This window comes from Notothenia rossii (assembly GCF_949606895.1).
Source record: "Notothenia rossii genome assembly, chromosome: 5".
Taxonomy (NCBI): Eukaryota; Metazoa; Chordata; class Actinopteri; order Perciformes; family Nototheniidae; genus Notothenia; species Notothenia rossii.
The window spans coordinates 191249-208983 of record NC_136903.1 but is presented as its reverse complement, the minus strand read 5'-3'; the positions used below and the strand labels follow the sequence as shown (position 1 = coordinate 208983).

The following is a 17735-nucleotide window of genomic DNA, read 5'->3' as shown; positions in this document are numbered from 1 at the left end:
AGGTAATAACAGTAGACGGTAATAACAGTAGTCGGTAACAGTAGGTAGTAACAGTAGGTAATAACAGTAGACGGTAACAGTAGGTAATAACAGTAGACGGTAACAGTAGTCGGTAACAGTAGGTAATAACAGTAGTCGGTAACAGTAGACGGTAACAGTAGGTAGCAACAGTAGGTAATAACAGTAGACGGTAACAGTAGTCGGTAACAGTAGGTAGCAACAGTAGGTAATAACAGTAGTCGGTAACAGTAGTCGGTAACAGTAGTCGGTAACAGTAGGTAGCAACAGTAGACGGTAACAGTAGTCGGTAACAGTAGGTAATAACAGTAGACGGTAACAGTAGGTAATAACAGTAGTCGGTAACAGTAGACGGTAATAACAGTAGTCGGTAACAGTAGGTAATAACAGTAGTCGGTAACAGTAGTCAGTAACAGTAGACGGTAACAGTAGGTAGTAACAGTAGACGGTAACAGTAGTCGGTAACAGTAGGTAGCAACAGTAGACGGTAATAGTAGGTAGTAACAGTAGGTAGCAACAGTAGTCGGTAACAGTAGTCGTAACAGTAGGCGTTAACAGTAGTTTGTAACAGTAGATGGTAACAGTAGTCGTAACAGTAGGTAGGAACAGTAGGCGTTAACAGTAGTTAGTAACAGTAGGTAGTAACAGTAGATGGTAACAGTAGGTAGTAACAACAGTTGGTAACAGCTGTCATAACAGTATTCAGTAACAGTTGGTAATAATACTCGGACTGAAGGAATGATGACAGCAGGGTAAAACAAAACAGACATTTATTGTGCAGAACCAACGAACGGTCCTGCGGAGCGACAGCAGCGCCGTCATCGTACAAAAGATACATGGAATGCTTTGTTCAGTAATACTGATCCGTACCACCGGGGCGGCGCTCACAGGAAGTCCGTCTCAGAGTCCAGAGCCCCCCAACAGAGTATAAACAGGAATTGGCCTGTCACCACATCTCCGTCAGAGTATAAACAGGAAGTGTCCCGTCACCATGTCCCTGTCAGAAACAGGAAGTGTCCTGCCCCCTCTGTCAAAAATAGGGAGTGGTCAACAGGAAGTGGTAAACAGGAAGTCTCCCGTCCCCTTTGTCAGAAAGAGGAAGTGGTGAACAGGAAGTGTTTAAGTCAGCAACAGGAAGTGGTCACGCGGTGCTCTTGGTCGGCAGCTCGGTGCTGTTATGTCGTGTTTTGCGTGAGGTGCCGTCGTCCCGCGGCCGGGCCCTCTGCAGGTTGGACATGGCGGCGGTGCGCTCGATGTCGATGAGGGCGTAGAGCTCTGTGCGGCGGGTGGGGGTGTTGGGGGGCAGCGGGGGGGAGGTGGGGGTGCGCGGCGTGGGGGGGTTGCTGCTGTCCGACGCGCCTTTGTTTCCGCCGTCCGTGTCCACCTCGATGTAGTTCAGGGTCTTGGGCTCCGGCCGGCGGAAGTCGAAGTTGAAGATGGACGGACCTTCGGGGGGGCGGCGGCGCGTCGTGTCCGGCCGGGCGCTGAGCGGCGCCGTCACGTTCTCCGTGTTCACGTAGTTGTGCGAGCACTCGAGGGCGGCGGACAGAGGGTGAGACAGAGGGTGAGTCAGCGGGTGAGACAGAGGGTGAGTCAGAGGGTGAATTAGAGGGTGTGACAGAGGGTGAGTCAGAGGGTGGTTGAAGCCGTTCAGCGCCGGCGTCCTTGCCTCCTCCCCCCCGCTCAGCTTGCGCGCCTCCCACACGGGGGGCAGTGCTGGCAGGTTCTCATAGTCCAAGAGGGCAGTGCGGCGCTGAGCAGAATTGTTGACGTTCTGCAGGTCCGGGGTGAGGGGGGGCGGGCGGTGGCGGCGGGGGGCCGTGGAGATTAAGGGGGGAGGGGAGGCGTGTCCATTAGTCTCTAGGAGCTTGTTTTCCTGCTGAGGACCCTCCCCATCCAGAGGCTCTTCCCCCTCTGTAGGCCCCTCCCCCTCTCCCTGGGTCTCCTGCTGCTTCATCAGCTGCCTCTGGACGGGGGTGGGTCCCAACACAAAGCGGACGCCCTGAGGCTCCAGCACCACCTGGGGCTCCGTGGGGGGAGGGGGAGGCTCACAGCGCGCCCTCGGGGGAGGCGGGGGGGTCGGGGGGGCAGAGGTGGGACTCTCCAGGGGGGGGGAGGCGACAGTCAGGGGGCTGGGCTGATCCTCCAGGAGCCCCGTGGTGTTTACATAGGTGTGGACCTGCAGGAACACAGGGGGGTCAGGTTAGTGATCAGTAAAAGGAAGAAATCATAGCGAGGAACAGGAAGTGATGAACAGGAAGTGTGTCTCACCGCGTCGTCGGCCACCAGCAGGGGGTGGGTTGACTCCTCCCCCACTGAGGGCAGGCGGGTGGATGCCACAGACGGGTGACGGGAGGAAGGGTGAGACGGGGCCTCACCCACAGACGGGATCCTGGTCACTCCGTTAGGAACCGTGGGCACCGAGTAACCCAGAACTAAAACACACAAACACGTTTCATTCCAGGATGAAGCAGGCTTCCATAATGTATGTGTGAGTGAGCGTGAGAGTGTGTGTGTGCGTGTGTGTGTGTGTGTGTGTGTGTGTGTGTGTGTGTGTGTGTGTGTGTGTGTGTGTGTGTGTGTGTGTGTGTGTGTGTGTGTGTGTGTGTGTGTGTGTGTGTGTGTGTGTGTGTGTGTGTGTGTGTGTGTGTGTGTGTGTGTGTGTGTGTGTGTGTGTGTGTGTGTGTGTGTGTGTGTACCTGCAGCAGTAGCAGGCTCCAGCACTGCCTCCTCCACCACCCTGATGCTGTGGCTGTGCATCACCTCTTGCAGCATGTTGAAGATCTCCTCTGCACGGGAACACTTGAAGGCAAAGATCCCTGAGAGACACAAACACCGTCAGACACAACCAGATACCATCAAACACCAACCAGACACCATCAAACACCGTCAGACACAACCAGATACCATCAAACACCAACCAGACACCATCAAACACCGTCAGACACAACCAGATACCATCAAACACCGTCAGACACAACCAGATACCATCAAACACCGTCAGACACAACCAGATACCATCAAACACCGTCAGACACAACCAGATACCATCAAACACCAACCAGACACCATCAAACACCGTCAGACACAACCAGATACCATCAAACACCGTCAGACACAACCAGATACCATCAAACACCAACCAGACACCATCAAACACCGTCAGACACAACCAGATACCATCAAACACCGTCAGACACAACCAGACACCATCAAACACCGTCAGACACAACCAGATACCATCAAACACCGTCAGACACAATCAGATACCATCAAACACCGTCAGACACAACCAGATACCATCAAACACCGTCAGACACAACCAGACACCATCAAACACCAACCAGACACCATCAAACACCGTCAGACACAACCAGATACCATCAAACACCAACCAGACACCATCAAACACCAACCAGACACCATCAAACACCGTCAGACACAACCAGATACCATCAAACACCAACCAGACACCATCAAACACCGTCAGACACAACCAGACACCATCAAACACCGTCAGACACCATCAAACACCGTCAGACACAACCAGACACCATCAAACACCAACCAGACACCATCAAACACCGTCAGACACAATCAGATACCATCAAACACCGTCAGACACAACCAGACACCATCAAACACCGTCAGACACAACCAGACACCATCAAACACCAACCAGACACCATCAAACACCGTCAGACACAATCAGATACCACCAAACACCAACCAGACACCATCAAACACCGTCAGACACAACCAGACACCATCAAACACCGTCAGACACAATCAGACACCATCAAACACCAACCAGACACCATCAAACACCGTCAGACACAACCAGATACCATCAAACACCGTCAGACACAACCAGATACCATCAAACACCGTCAGACACAACCAGACACCATCAAACACCGTCAGACACAACCAGATACCATCAAACACCGTCAGACACAACCAGACACCATCAAACACCGTCAGACACAACCAGATACCATCAAACACCGTCAGACACAATCAGATACCATCAAACACCGTCAGACACAACCAGACACCATCAAACAACAACCAGACACCATCAAACACCAACCAGACACCATCAAACACCGTCAGACACAATCAGATACCATCAAACATCGTCAGACACAACCAGACACCATCAAACACCGTCAGACACAACCAGATACCATCAAACATCATCGGACACACTGGAGGTCCCTGCCCTAGTAGAGTGTCCCTGCCTCAGCGGAGTGTCTCTGTCTCAGTGGAGGGTCCCTGCCTCAGCGGAGGGTCCCTGCCTCAGTAGAGTGTCCCTGCCTCAGTCGAGGGTCCCTGTCTCAGTGGAGGGTCCCTTCCTCAGTGGAGTGTCCCTGCCTCAGTGGAGTGTCCCTGCCTCAGTGGAGTGTCCCTGTCTCAGTAGAGTGTCCCTGCCTCAGTGGAGTGTCCCTGTCTCAGTGGAGTGTCCCTGCCTCAGCAGAGTGTCCCTGTCTCAGCGGAGTGTCCCTGCCTCAGCGGAGTGTCCCTGCCTCAGTAGAGTGTCCCTTCCTCAGTGGAGTGTCCCTGCCTCAGTGGAGTGTCCCTGTCTCAGTGGAGTGTCCCTGCCTCAGTGGAGTGTCCCTGTCTCAGTGTAGTGTCCCTGTCTCAGTAGAGTGTCCCTGTCTCAGTGGAGTGTCCCTGTCTCAGTAGAGTGTCCCTGTCTCAGTGGAGTGTCCCTGTCTCAGTAGAGTGTCCCTGCCTCAGTGGAGGGTCCCTGCCTCAGCAGAGTGTCCCTGTCTCAGTAGAGGGTCCCTGCCTAAGTAGAGTGTTCCTGCCTCAGTGGAGTGTCCCTGCCTCAGCGGAGTGTCCCTGCCTCAGTAGAGTGTCCCTTCCTCAGTGGAGTGTCCCTGCCTCAGTGGAGTGTCCCTGTCTCAGTGGAGTGTCCCTGCCTCAGTGGAGTGTCCCTGTCTCAGTGTAGTGTCCCTGTCTCAGTAGAGTGTCCCTGTCTCAGTGGAGTGTCCCTGTCTCAGTAGAGTGTCCCTGTCTCAGTGGAGTGTCCCTGTCTCAGTAGAGTGTCCCTGCCTCAGTGGAGGGTCCCTGCCTCAGCAGAGTGTCCCTGTCTCAGTAGAGGGTCCCTGCCTAAGTAGAGTGTTCCTGCCTCAGTGGAGTGTCCCTGCCTCAGTAGAGTGTCCCTGCCTCAGTGGAGTGTCCCTGCCTCAGTAGAGTGTTCCTGCCTCAGTGGAGTGTCCCTGCCTCAGTAGAGTGTTCCTGCCTCAGTGGAGTGTCCCTGCCTCAGTAGAGTGTTCCTGCCTCAGTGGAGTGTCCCTGCCTCAGTAGAGTGTCCCTGCCTCAGCAGAGTGTCCCTGTCTCAGTAGAGGGTCCCTGCCTAAGTAGAGTGTTCCTGCCTCAGTGGAGTGTCCCTGCCTCAGTAGAGTGTTCCTGCCTCAGTGGAGTGTCCCTGCCTCAGTAGAGTGTCCCTGCCTCAGCAGAGTGTCCCTGTCTCAGTAGAGGGTCCCTGCCTAAGTAGAGTGTTCCTGCCTCAGTGGAGTGTCCCTGCCTCAGTGGAGTGTCCCTGCCTCAGCGGAGTGTCCCTGCCTCAGTAGAGGGTCCCTGCCTAAGTAGAGTGTTCCTGCCTCAGTGGAGTGTCCATGTCTCAGTGGAGTGTCCCTGTCTCAGTGGAGTGTCCCTGTCTCAGTGGAGTGTCCCTGACTCAGTGGAGTGTCCCTGTCTCAGTAGAGGGTCCCTGCCTCAGTGGAGTGTCCCTGCCTCAGTAGAGTGTCCCTGTCTCAGTGGAGTGTCCCTGTCTCAGTGGAGTGTCCCTGACTCAGTGGAGTGTCCCTGTCTCAGTAGAGGGTCCCTGCCTCAGTGGAGTATCCCTGCCTCAGTAGAGGGTCCCTGTCTCAGTGGAGTGTCCCTGTCTCAGTGGAGTGTCCCTGCCTCAGCGGATTGTCCCTGCCTCAGCAGAGTGTCCCTGCCTCAGTGGAGTGTCCCTTTCTCAGTTGAGGGTCCCTGCCTCAGTGGAGTGTCCCTGTCTCAGTGGAGTGTCCCTGTCTCAGTGGAGGGTCCCTGCCCCAGTGGAGTGTCCCTGTCTCAGTGGAGTGTCCCTGCCTCAGTGGAGTGTCCCCGCCCTAGTGGAGTGTCCCTTCCCCAATGGAGTGTCCCCGCCCTAGTAGAGTGTCCCCGCCCTAGTAGAGAGTCCCCGCCCCAGTGGAGTGTCCCTGTCTCAGTGGAGGGACCCGCATCATGTGACCCGTACCTTGGCCCGTCTGGCAGCGCCGACCGCTCTCAAATGAGAACAGGTTGGAGTCGTAACCATAGCGACGTAAGCACAGGTAAGGCCACCTGACATCGTCACGGCGATGAGTGTGGAGGACGAGCTCAGCGTCCGTCAGCTCCATCACACCTGAGCCCAACTCGTTCCCATCGTCGTCCACGTTTATCACCTGACCAGGTGAACAACAACAGGTTAAAAATAGCAGCAGGTGAACAACAACAACAACAACAGGGCTCGTTCACTGATTTAGCGTCTGACCTGAGGAACAGGAAACACTCACCTTGAATTTACTCTGATCATTATCTGGAACCAAGTCTTTCTCTGGACAGCTTAAACAGCTACCCATGGTTCTTCAGAGCACCATCTGACATCTAACACACACACACACACACACACACACACACACACACACACACACACACACACACACACACACACACACACACACACACACACACACACACACACACACACACACACACACACACACACACACACACACACACACACACACACACACACACACACACACACACACACGTCAGTAACTATGCTCAGTTACTGATGGGAGGTGTTATGTATTACATGTTTACCAAATAACAACGCCTGATTCCTATCAGAATCTCTAATTACAAACTGACCCAAGATACTAGTGTAATTATAGTGAAAATAACCCTCTAATAACAGTGTAATAACTCCAGTGGTGGTAACTCCAGTGATAGTAACAGCAGTGATAGTAACATTGATAGTAACAGCAGTGATAGTAACATTGATAGTAACAGCAGTGATAGTAACATTGATAGTAACAGCAGTGATAGTAACAGCAGTGATAGTAACATTGATAGTAACAGCAGTGATAGTAACATTGATAGTAACAGCAGTGATAGTAACAGCAGTGATAGTAACAGTGATAGTAACAGCAGTGATAGTAACAGCAGTGATGGTAACAGTGATGGTAACAGTGATGGTAACAGTGATGGTAACAGCAGTGATAGTAACAGCAGTGATAGTAACAGTGATATTAACAGCAGTGATAGTAACAGCAGTGATAGTAACAGCAGTGATAGTAACAGTGATAGTAGCAGCAGTGATAGTAACAGTGATAGTAACAGTGATGGTAACAGCAGTGATAGTAACAGCAGTGATAGTAACAGTGATAGTAACAGTGATAGTAACAGCAGTGATAGTAACAGCAGTGATAGTAACAGCAGTGATGGTAACAGCAGTGATAGTAACAGCAGTGATAGTAACAGTAGTGATAGTAACAGCAGTGATAGTAACAGCAGTGATGGTAACAGCAGTGATAGTAACAGCAGTGATAGTAACAGCAGTGATGGTAACAGCAGTGATAGTAACAGCAGTGATAGTAACAGCAGTGATAGTAACAGCAGTGATAGTAACAGCAGTGATGGTAACAGCAGTGATAGTAACAGCAGTGATAGTAGCAGCAGTGATGGTAACAGCAGTGATGGTAACAGCAGTGATAGTAACAGCAGTGATAGTAGCAGCAGTGATGGTAACAGCAGTGATAGTAACAGCAGTGATAGTAACAGCAGTGATAGTAACAGCAGTGATAGTAACAGCAGTGATAGTAACAGCAGTGATAGTAACAGCAGTGATAGTAACAGCAGTGATAGTAACAGCAGTGATAGTAACAGCAGTGATGGTAACAGCAGTGATAGTAACAGCAGTGATAGTAGCAGCAGTGATGGTAACAGCAGTGATAGTAACAGCAGTGATAGTAGCAGCAGTGATGGTAACAGTAGTGATGGTAACAGCAGTGATAGTAACAGCAGTGATGGTAACAGCAGTGATAGTAACAGTAGTGATGGTAACAGTAGTGATGGTAACAGCAGTGATAGTAACAGCAGTGATGGTAACAGCAGTGATAGTAGCAGCAGTGATAGTAACAGTGATAGTAACAGTGATAGTAACAGTGATGGTAACAGCAGTGATAGTAACAGTGATAGTAACAGTGATGGTAACAGCAGTGATAGTAGCAGCAGTGATAGTAACAGTGATAGTAACAGTGATAGTAACAGTGATGGTAACAGCAGTGATAGTAACAGTGATAGTAACAGTGATAGTAACAGTGATAGTAACAGTGATGGTAACAGCAGTGATGGTAACAGCAGTGATAGTAGCAGCAGTGATAGTAACAGCAGTGATAGTAACAGCAGTGATAGTAACAGTGATAGTAACAGCAGTGATAGTAACAGTGATAGTAACAGCAGTGACAGTAACAGCAGTGATAGTAACAGCAGTGATGGTAACAGTGATAGTAACAGCAGTGACAGTAACAGCAGTGATAGTAACAGTAGTGATGGTAACAGCAGTGATAGTAACAGCAGTGACAGTAACAGTAGTGATGGTAACAGTGATGGTAACAGCAGTGATGGTAACAGTAGTGATGGTAACAGCAGTGATGGTAACAGCAGTGATGGTAACAGCAGTGATAGTAACAGTAGTGATGGTAACAGTAGTGATGGTAACAGTAGTGATAGTAACAGCAGTGATAGTAACAGCAGTGATGGTAACAGCAGTGATGGTAACAGTAGTGACAGTAACAGCAGTGATAGTAACAGCAGTGATGGTAACAGTGATAGTAACAGCAGTGACAGTAACAGCAGTGATAGTAACAGTAGTGATGGTAACAGCAGTGATAGTAACAGCAGTGACAGTAACAGTAGTGATGGTAACAGTGATGGTAACAGCAGTGATGGTAACAGTAGTGATGGTAACAGCAGTGATGGTAACAGCAGTGATGGTAACAGCAGTGATAGTAACAGTAGTGATGGTAACAGTAGTGATGGTAACAGTAGTGATAGTAACAGCAGTGATAGTAACAGCAGTGATGGTAACAGCAGTGATGGTAACAGCAGTGATAGTAACAGCAGTGATGGTAACAGCAGTGATAGTAACAGTAGTGATGGTAACAGTAGTGATAGTAACAGCAGTGATAGTAACAGCAGTGATAGTAACAGCAGTGATGGTAACAGTAGTGATGGTAACAGTAGTGATAGTAACAGCAGTGATAGTAACAGCAGTGATAGTAACAGCAGTGATGGTAACAGCAGTGATGGTAACAGCAGTGATAGTAACAGCAGTGATGGTAACAGTGATAGTAACAGCAGTGATAGTAACAGTAGTGATAGTAACAGCAGTGATGGTAACAGCAGTGATGGTAACAGTAGTGATAGTAACAGCAGTGATGGTAACAGCAGTGATGGTAACAGTAGTGATAGTAACAGCAGTGATGGTAACAGTAGTGATAGTAACAGCAATGATAGTAACAGCAGTGATGGTAACAGCAGTGATAGTAACAGCAGTGATGGTAACAGCAGTGATGGTAACAGTAGTGATAGTAACAGTAGTGATAGTAACAGCAGTGATAGTAACAGTAGTGATGGTAACAGTAGTGATAGTAACAGCAGTGATGGTAACAGTAGTGATAGTAACAGCAGTGATGGTAACAGTAGTGATAGTAACAGCAGTGATGGTAACAGTAGTGATAGTAACAGCAGTGATAGTAACAGCAGTGATGGTAACAGTAGTGATAGTAACAGCAGTGATAGTAACAGCAGTGATGGTAACAGTAGTGATAGTAACAGCAGTGATAGTAACAGTAGTGATGGTAACAGCAGTGATAGTAACAGTAGTGATAGTAACAGTAGTGATGGTAACAGCAGTGATGGTAACAGCAGTGATAGTAACAGTAGTGATAGTAACAGTAGTGATGGTAACAGTAGTGATGGTAACAGCAGTGATAGTAACAGTAGTGATAGTAACAGTAGTGATGGTAACAGTAGTGATGGTAACAGCAGTGACACCAGGTTAATAAAGGACACTGACCTAGATTCGGCCTCCGGTAGCCCTGGTCCCATCCTCAGAGGCTGAGGGACTCTCATGCTTTAGTCGATCAGTGAACATTAACAGCAGCTCTGCAGACATTACAAATCTTTCATCAATATTCATAACAACTAAATCCCACATTTAACAAAACACCTCTGTGGCTTTGAGGCCAAACCTCAGCTTTATTCTTAGAGTTTACTTCCTGTCTGTCTCCTTCTGGGTATTTCTCTGACGTCTCTGTTTTTAAACCTCTTTTCCTTCTCTCTCTTGATCCTCTGCAGCTAGGTCACTATTGTGTTTAGCAGCGGTGTGTAATCGGGTATTAACAACCTCTGAAATGTCCGAATTGAAAATAATCGAGTAATCAACTAAGCCGTGTAATACATAACACAAATAACAAAAGCTGGTTGGTTATTAAAGCTCTCTTTGATGCCAGGGAAGGCTAAAAAGGAAAATAATTAGCCGGGCAGTGATTGTAGTGTAAAGTAACTAATAGTAGATGTCCTACAGTACTGTAGTTAATATAACCAGCTGCACCTTTACCAGCTTTGAGAACACTTTAATGATCAATCATTATAAAACATATCATATATATTATTCTGAAATGGACCAATCTGCACAATCACTACTTTTACTGTAACAGAGTATGTATTTACTCAAGTACAAGATCTGAGTACTTCTAATAAAGTACAACATCTGAGCATTTTTACTAATCCAGTCTGATTACTTGTACTAAATTACCAGATCTGAGTGCTTGTACTTCTACTAAAATACAACATAAGTACTCCCTTCACCTCTGGATGGCAGCTAGTTAGCAGGAAGCTAAGCAGCATCAGTGTTAGCAGCAGCAGCAGCTAGTTAGCAGGATGCTAGGCTAACCTCTCAACAAGCAAACACAGATTTCGGCTACCTAATTAGCTCCTCTGCTAACTCCACACAGAACTGCTCTAAGTGTAACTTGAACACAGTACTCACCCCGTCAGTGAGTGGAGGGTATATATATGTGTAAATATATATATATATATATATTTATAACCGTTAGCCTGATGCTACAGAGCCTCCATCTTCCTCCCGAGCGCCAAAACAACACAACTTCTGCGGACAGTTTACCATCCAGAACTCGGGCTAAACTCGGGCAAAACTCGGCTTAAACTCGGGCTGAGTCGGGTTACATCCATCAGCAGGTTTCTGAGGGACACTTCGGGGGCAAAGGATCCGTCCAGACGTGCTTTCTCTTGGGGAAAAGCGAGTTTAATTTACAGAGAAGAGTTTCTGCTGTCGGGAGAAAATCACTGCTGGGTAAACTTCCTAGAGACACGCCGCACTGCGCATGCGCTGGACAGTGCAAGAGCCGCTTTGCTGCGCATGCGCCGGACTGTGGGAGAGCCGCTGCGCATGCGCCGGCATGTGGTCAGCTGAGAGGGTCTTCAGCTCCTCTATTTACTGTACAAACATTACACTTTTAATTACATTTAAAAAAGTCTGCATTAGAACTCTCTTAATTAATAGAAAGTCACAAAAGAAAGGAAATTGGAAGACACTTTCCCCCGGTTAAGAGGAGGGTAGCCTATATGATGATATGGTGTATAAAACAGTAAATAATATACATTTTATAAATGTAATAATATATATATATATATATAATGATAAAATTAATATAAATGACTTAAGATGTTGTACCTATCATTTTCAGAAGAAATTATTCACAATTTTCCTTTTACATATTTTACTATAAAGATAATTATGAATTGTTTTGGGATGAATGATTCTTCATATATTTGACCAGCATCGTCTATGTTTTGGGATATGCTCCCGTCACACGAGGACAGTGTTGTTAACATCGTATTTGAATATGTGAGGAAAACATATTTGACTTCTTCTGTGGTTTTTCATTAATACGCAGGATGTTAAAAATACATCATGCCCACTCTTGGGTTGGAGGGCCTTTCAGGGCTGCGTCCCCATTGGCTACTCAGTGTTTGAGTGACAGCCCACAGATTGTACAGCAACAGCCTGATCATTGAGAAAGAAGCAAAGAGAACTGCAAACAACGATATGTGTTGTAAAACAGAATAAAGACCAATAGTTTACATGATTACACAAATAATTTGTTTGCAATTTATAGCTTTATTTTGGATTTTACATTTATTTTGCTTGACTCAGTTTCTTAAACTCTTATTTTTGCTTGATTCTGAGAAAGTGTTGCTTGATCTTTTATGACACAAAGCTGATTCCATACATAATATAAAGTGACCTTTATCCTGATGACATGTAGTTTATATATATTTATAATTCTTATCAACACGAAACTGCAGCATCACAGAGTTCAGACAACAATCCAAATAAAGCATGAAAATCAGGCGCATAATTTAAACAGTGAAGGAATATATAAACACAACTTCACACGGATATGAAGTGTATGTACTTTACATTAGCTGTATATATTATAACGTTTACTCTGTTTGGAAACATCTCAAATATAAACTTTGATGAAAAAATAAAGTGGCGTTCGGGTGGAGAGGTTAGCGTCTGCTGAACAGCGTCTCTGTGGAGGAGTTCAAATAAATCATTATTATCATTCAAATACAATACAATGAGCTGTAGTTTGATATCAATGAGCTGTAGTTTGTTATCAATGAGCTGTAGTTTGATATCAATGAGCTGTAGTTTGTTATCAATGAGCTGTAGTTTGATATCAATGAGCTGTAGTTTGTTATCAATGAGCTGTAGTTTGATATCAATGAGCTGTAGTTTGATATCAATGAGCTGTAGTTTGATATCAATGAGCTGTAGTTTGATATCAATGAGCTGTAGTTTGTTATCAATGAGCTGTAGTTTGATATGAATGAGCTGTAGTTTGATATCAATGAGCTGTAGTTTGATATCAATGAGCTGTAGTTTGTTATCAATGAGCTGTAGTTTGATATCAATGAGCTGTAGTTTGATATCAATGAGCTGTAGTTTGTTATCAATGAGCTGTAGTTTGATATCAATGAGCTGTAGTTTGTTATCAATGAGCTGTAGTTTGATATCAATGAGCTGTAGTTTGTTATCAATGAGCTGTAGTTTGATATCAATGAGCTGTAGTTTGTTATCAATGAGCTGTAGTTTGATATCAATGAGCTGTAGTTTGATATCAATAAGCTGTAGTTTGATATCAATGAGCTGTAGTTTGATATCAATGAGCTGTAGTTTGTTATCAATGAGCTGTAGTTTGATATCAATGAGCTGTAGTTTGTTATCAATGAGCTGTAGTTTGATATCAATGAGCAGTAGTTTGATATCAATGAGCTGTAGTTTGATATCAATGTATCAATGAGATGTAGTTTGATATCAATGAGCTGTAGTTTGATATCAATGAGCTGTAGTTTGATATAAATGAGCTGCAGGTGTAGTTTGATATCAATGAGCTGTAGTTTGATATCAATGAGCAGTAGTTTGTTATCAATGAGCTGTAGTTTGATATCAATGAGCAGTAGTTTGATATCAATGAGCTGTAGTTTGATATCAATGTATCAATGAGCTGTAGTTTGATATCAATGAGCTGTAGTTTGATATCAATGAGCTGTAGTTTGATATCAATGAGCTGTAGTTTGTTATCAATGAGCTGCAGGTGTAGTTTGATATCAATGAGCTGTAGTTTGATATCAATGAGCTGTAGTTTGTTATCAATGAGCTGTAGTTTGATATCAATGAGCTGTAGTTTGATATCAATGAGCTGTAGTTTGATATCAATGAGCTTCAGGTGTAGTTTGATATCAATGAGCTGTAGTTTGTTATCAATGAGCTTCAGGTGTAGTTTGTCATCAATGAGCTGTAGTTTGTTATCAATGAGCTGTAGTTTGATATCAATGAGCTGTAGTTTGTTATCAATGAGCTGTAGTTTGATATCAATGAGCTGTAGTTTGATATCAATGAGCTGCAGGTGTAGTTTGTCATCAATGAGCTGTAGTTTGATATCAATGAGCTGTAGTTTGATATCAATGAGCTGTAGTTTGATATCAATGAGCTGCAGGTGTAGTTTGATATCAATGAGCTGTAGTTTGATATCAATGAGCTTCAGGTGTAGTTTGTCATCAATGAGCTGTAGTTTGTTATCAATGAGCTGTAGTTTGATATCAATGAGCTGTAGTTTGATATCAATGAGCTGCAGGTGTAGTTTGTCATCAATGAGCTGTAGTTTGTTATCAATGAGCTGTAGTTTGATATCAATGAGCTGCAGGTGTAGTTTGATATCAATGAGCTGTAGTTTGTTATCAATGAGCTGTAGTTTGAAATCAATGAGCTGTAGTTTGTTATCAATGAGCTGTAGTTTGAAATCAATGAGCTGTAGTTTGTTATCAATGAGCTGTAGTTTGAAATCAATGAGCTGTAGTTTGTTATCAATGAGCTGTAGTTTGATATCAATGAGCTGTAGTTTGATATCAATGAGCTGCAGGTGTAGTTTGTCATCAATGAGCTGTAGTTTGTTATCAATGAGCTGTAGTTTGATATCAATGAGCTGCAGGTGTAGTTTGATATCAATGAGCTGTAGTTTGTTATCAATGAGCTGTAGTTTGAAATCAATGAGCTGTAGTTTGTTATCAATGAGCTGTAGTTTGAAATCAATGAGCTGTAGTTTGTTATCAATGAGCTGTAGTTTGAAATCAATGAGCTGTAGTTTGTTATCAATGAGCTGTTGTTTGATATCAATGAGCTGTAGTTTGAAATCAATGAGCTGTAGTTTGTTATCAATGAGCTGTAGTTTGATATCAATGAGCTGCAGGTGTAGTTTGATATCAATGAGCTGCAGGTGTAGTTTGATATCAATGAGCTGTAGTTTGATATCAATGAGCTGTAGTTTGTTATCAATGAGCTGTAGTTTGATATCAATGAGCTGTAGTTTGTTATCAATGAGCTGTAGTTTGATATCAATGAGCTGTAGTTTGATATCAATGAGCTGTAGTTTGTTATCAATGAGCTGTAGTTTGATATCAATGAGCTGTAGTTTGATATCAATGAGCTGTAGTTTGAAATCAATGAGCTGTAGTTTGATATCAATGAACTGTAGTTTGTTATCAATGAGCTGTAGTTTTATATCAATGAGCTGTAGTTTGTTATCAATGAGCTGTAGTTTGAAATCAATGAGCTGTAGTTTGTTATCAATGAGCTGTAGTTTGATATCAATGAGCTGTAGTTTGATATCAATGAGCTGCAGGTGTAGTTTGATATCAATGAGCTGCAGGTGTAGTTTGATATAATTGAGCTGTAGTTTGATATCAATGAGCTGTAGTTTGATATCAATGAGCTGCAGGTGTAGTTTGATATAATTGAGCTGTAGTTTGATATCAATGAGCTGCAGCTGTAGTTTGATATCAATGAGCTGTAGTTTGATATCAATGAGCTGTAGTTTGATAGCAATGAGCTGTAGTTTGATATCAATGAGCTGCAGCTGTAGTTTGATATCAATGAGCTGTAGTTTGATATCAATGAGCTGTAGTTTGTTATCAATGAGCTGCAGGTGTAGTTTTATATCAATGAGCTGTAGTTTGATAGCAATGAGCTGTAGTTTGTTATCAATGAGCTGCAGGTGTAGTTTTATATCAATGAGCTGTAGTTTGATATCAATGAGCTGCAGGTGTAGTTTTATATCAATGAGCTGTAGTTTGATATCAATGAGCTGTAGTTTGATATCAATGAGATGTAGTTTGTTATCAATGAGCTGGAATCAATGAGCTGTAGTTTGTTATCAATGAGCTGTAGTTTGATATGAATGAGCTGCAGGTGTAGTTTGATATCAATGAGCTGTAGTTTGATAGCAATGAGCTGTAGTTTGATATCAATGAGATGTAGTTTGTTATCAATGAGCTGGAATCAATGAGCTGTAGTTTGTTATCAATGAGCTGTAGTTTGATATCAATGAGCTGCAGGTGTAGTTTGATATCAATGAGCTTTAGTTTGATATCAATGAGCTGTAGTTTGATATCAATGAGCTGTAGTTTGATATCAATGAGCTGCAGGTGTAGTTTGATATCAATGAGCTTTAGTTTGATATCAATGTGCTGCAGCTGTAGTTTGATATCAATGAGCTGTAGTTTGATATCAATGAGCTGCAGGTGTAGTTTGATATCAATGAGCTGTAGTTTGATATCAATGAGCTGTAGTTTGATATCAATGAGCTGTAGTTTGATATCAATGAGCTGCAGGTGTAGTTTGATATCAATGAGCTGTAGTTTGATATCAATGTGCTGCAGCTGTAGTTTGATATAATTGAGCTGTAGTTTGATATCAATGAGCTGTAGTTTGATATCAATGAGCTGCAGTTTGATATCAATGAGCTGTAGTTTGATATCAATGAGCTGCAGTTTGTTATCAATGAGCTGTAGTTTGATATCAATGAGCTGTAGTTTGATATCAATGAGCTGTAGTTTGATATCAATGAGCTGTAGTTTGATATCAATGAGCTGTAGTTTGATATCAATGAGCTGCAGTTTGTTATCAATGAGCTGCAGCTGTAGTTTGATATCAATGAGCTGTAGTTTGATATCAATGAGCTGTAGTTTGATATCAATGAGCTGTAGTTTGTTATCAATGAGCTGCAGGTGTAGTTTGATATCAATGAGCTGTAGTTTGATATCAATGAGCTGCAGCTGTAGTTTGATATCAATGAGCTGTAGTTTGATATCAATGACCTGCAGCTGTAGTTTGATATCAATGAGTTGTAGTTTGATATCAATGAGCTGTAGTTTGATAGCAATGAGCTGTAGTTTGATATCAATGAGCTGTAGTTTGTTATCAATGAGCTGTAGTTTGATATCAATGAGCTGTAGTTTGATATCAATGAGCTGCAGGTGTAGTTTGATATCAATGAGCTGTAGTTTGTTATCAATGAGCTGTAGTTTGATATCAATGAGCTGTAGTTTGATATCAATGAGCTGCAGGTGTAGTTTGATATCAATGAGCTGTAGTTTGTTATCAATGAGCTGTAGTTTGTTATCAATGAGCTGCAGGTGTAGTTTGATATCAATGAGCTGCAGGTGTAGTTTGATATTAATGAACTGTAGTTTGATATTAATGAACTGTAGTTTGATATTAATGAGCTGTAGTTTGATATCAATGAGCTGTAGTTTGATATCAATGAGATGTAGTTTGTTATCAATGAGCTGGAATCAATGAGCTGTAGTTTGTTATCAATGAGCTGTAGTTTGATATCAATGAGCTGTAGTTTGATATCAATGAGCTGCAGGTGTAGTTTGATATCAATGAGCTTTAGTTTGATATCAATGAGCTGTAGTTTGATATCAATGAGCTGTAGTTTGATATCAATGAGCTGTAGTTTGTTATCAATGAGCTGTAGTTTGATATCAATGAGCTTTAGTTTGATATCAATGAGCTGTAGTTTGATATCAATGAGCTGTAGTTTGATATCAATGAGCTGTAGTTTGTTATCAATGAGCTGTAGTTTGATATCAATGAGCTTTAGTTTGATATCAATGAGCTGTAGTTTGATATCAATGAGCTGTAATTTGATATCAATGAGCTGTAGTTTGTTATCAATGAGCTGTAGTTTGTTATCAATGAGCTGCAGGTGTCGTTTGATATCAATGTGCTGCAGGTGTAGTTTGATATCAAT

The 17735-nt window shown here is 43.9% G+C and overlaps 2 protein-coding genes across 3 annotated transcripts in view; both read right to left on the bottom strand.

Annotated features, from left to right (window-relative positions):
- Positions 1-771: 771 nt before the first annotated feature.
- On the bottom strand, positions 772-12062 carry LOC307041309 (fibroblast growth factor receptor substrate 2-like). The gene is made up of 7 exons (XM_079684626.1): positions 11099-12062; positions 10124-10212; positions 6552-6642; positions 6254-6440; positions 2718-2837; positions 2290-2453; positions 772-2197 (listed from the first exon to the last, which is right to left on the bottom strand). Exons 3-7 carry the CDS (start codon positions 6615-6617, stop codon positions 1160-1162), a joined length of 1575 nt encoding a protein of 524 aa, XP_079540752.1. The 5' UTR covers positions 6618-6642; positions 10124-10212; positions 11099-12062; the 3' UTR covers positions 772-1159.
- Positions 12063-12209: 147 nt separating this feature from the next.
- Positions 12210-17735, bottom strand: part of LOC307041308 (receptor-type tyrosine-protein phosphatase beta-like) — a 109738-nt gene continuing 104212 nt past the window's right edge. For both annotated transcript variants that reach the window (XM_079684623.1, XM_079684624.1), the window contains one exon: positions 12210-12668. In XM_079684623.1, coding sequence (XP_079540749.1) covers positions 12646-12668 — 23 coding nt within the window. In that variant the 3' untranslated portion in view covers positions 12210-12645. The remainder of the gene's footprint in view (positions 12669-17735) is intronic.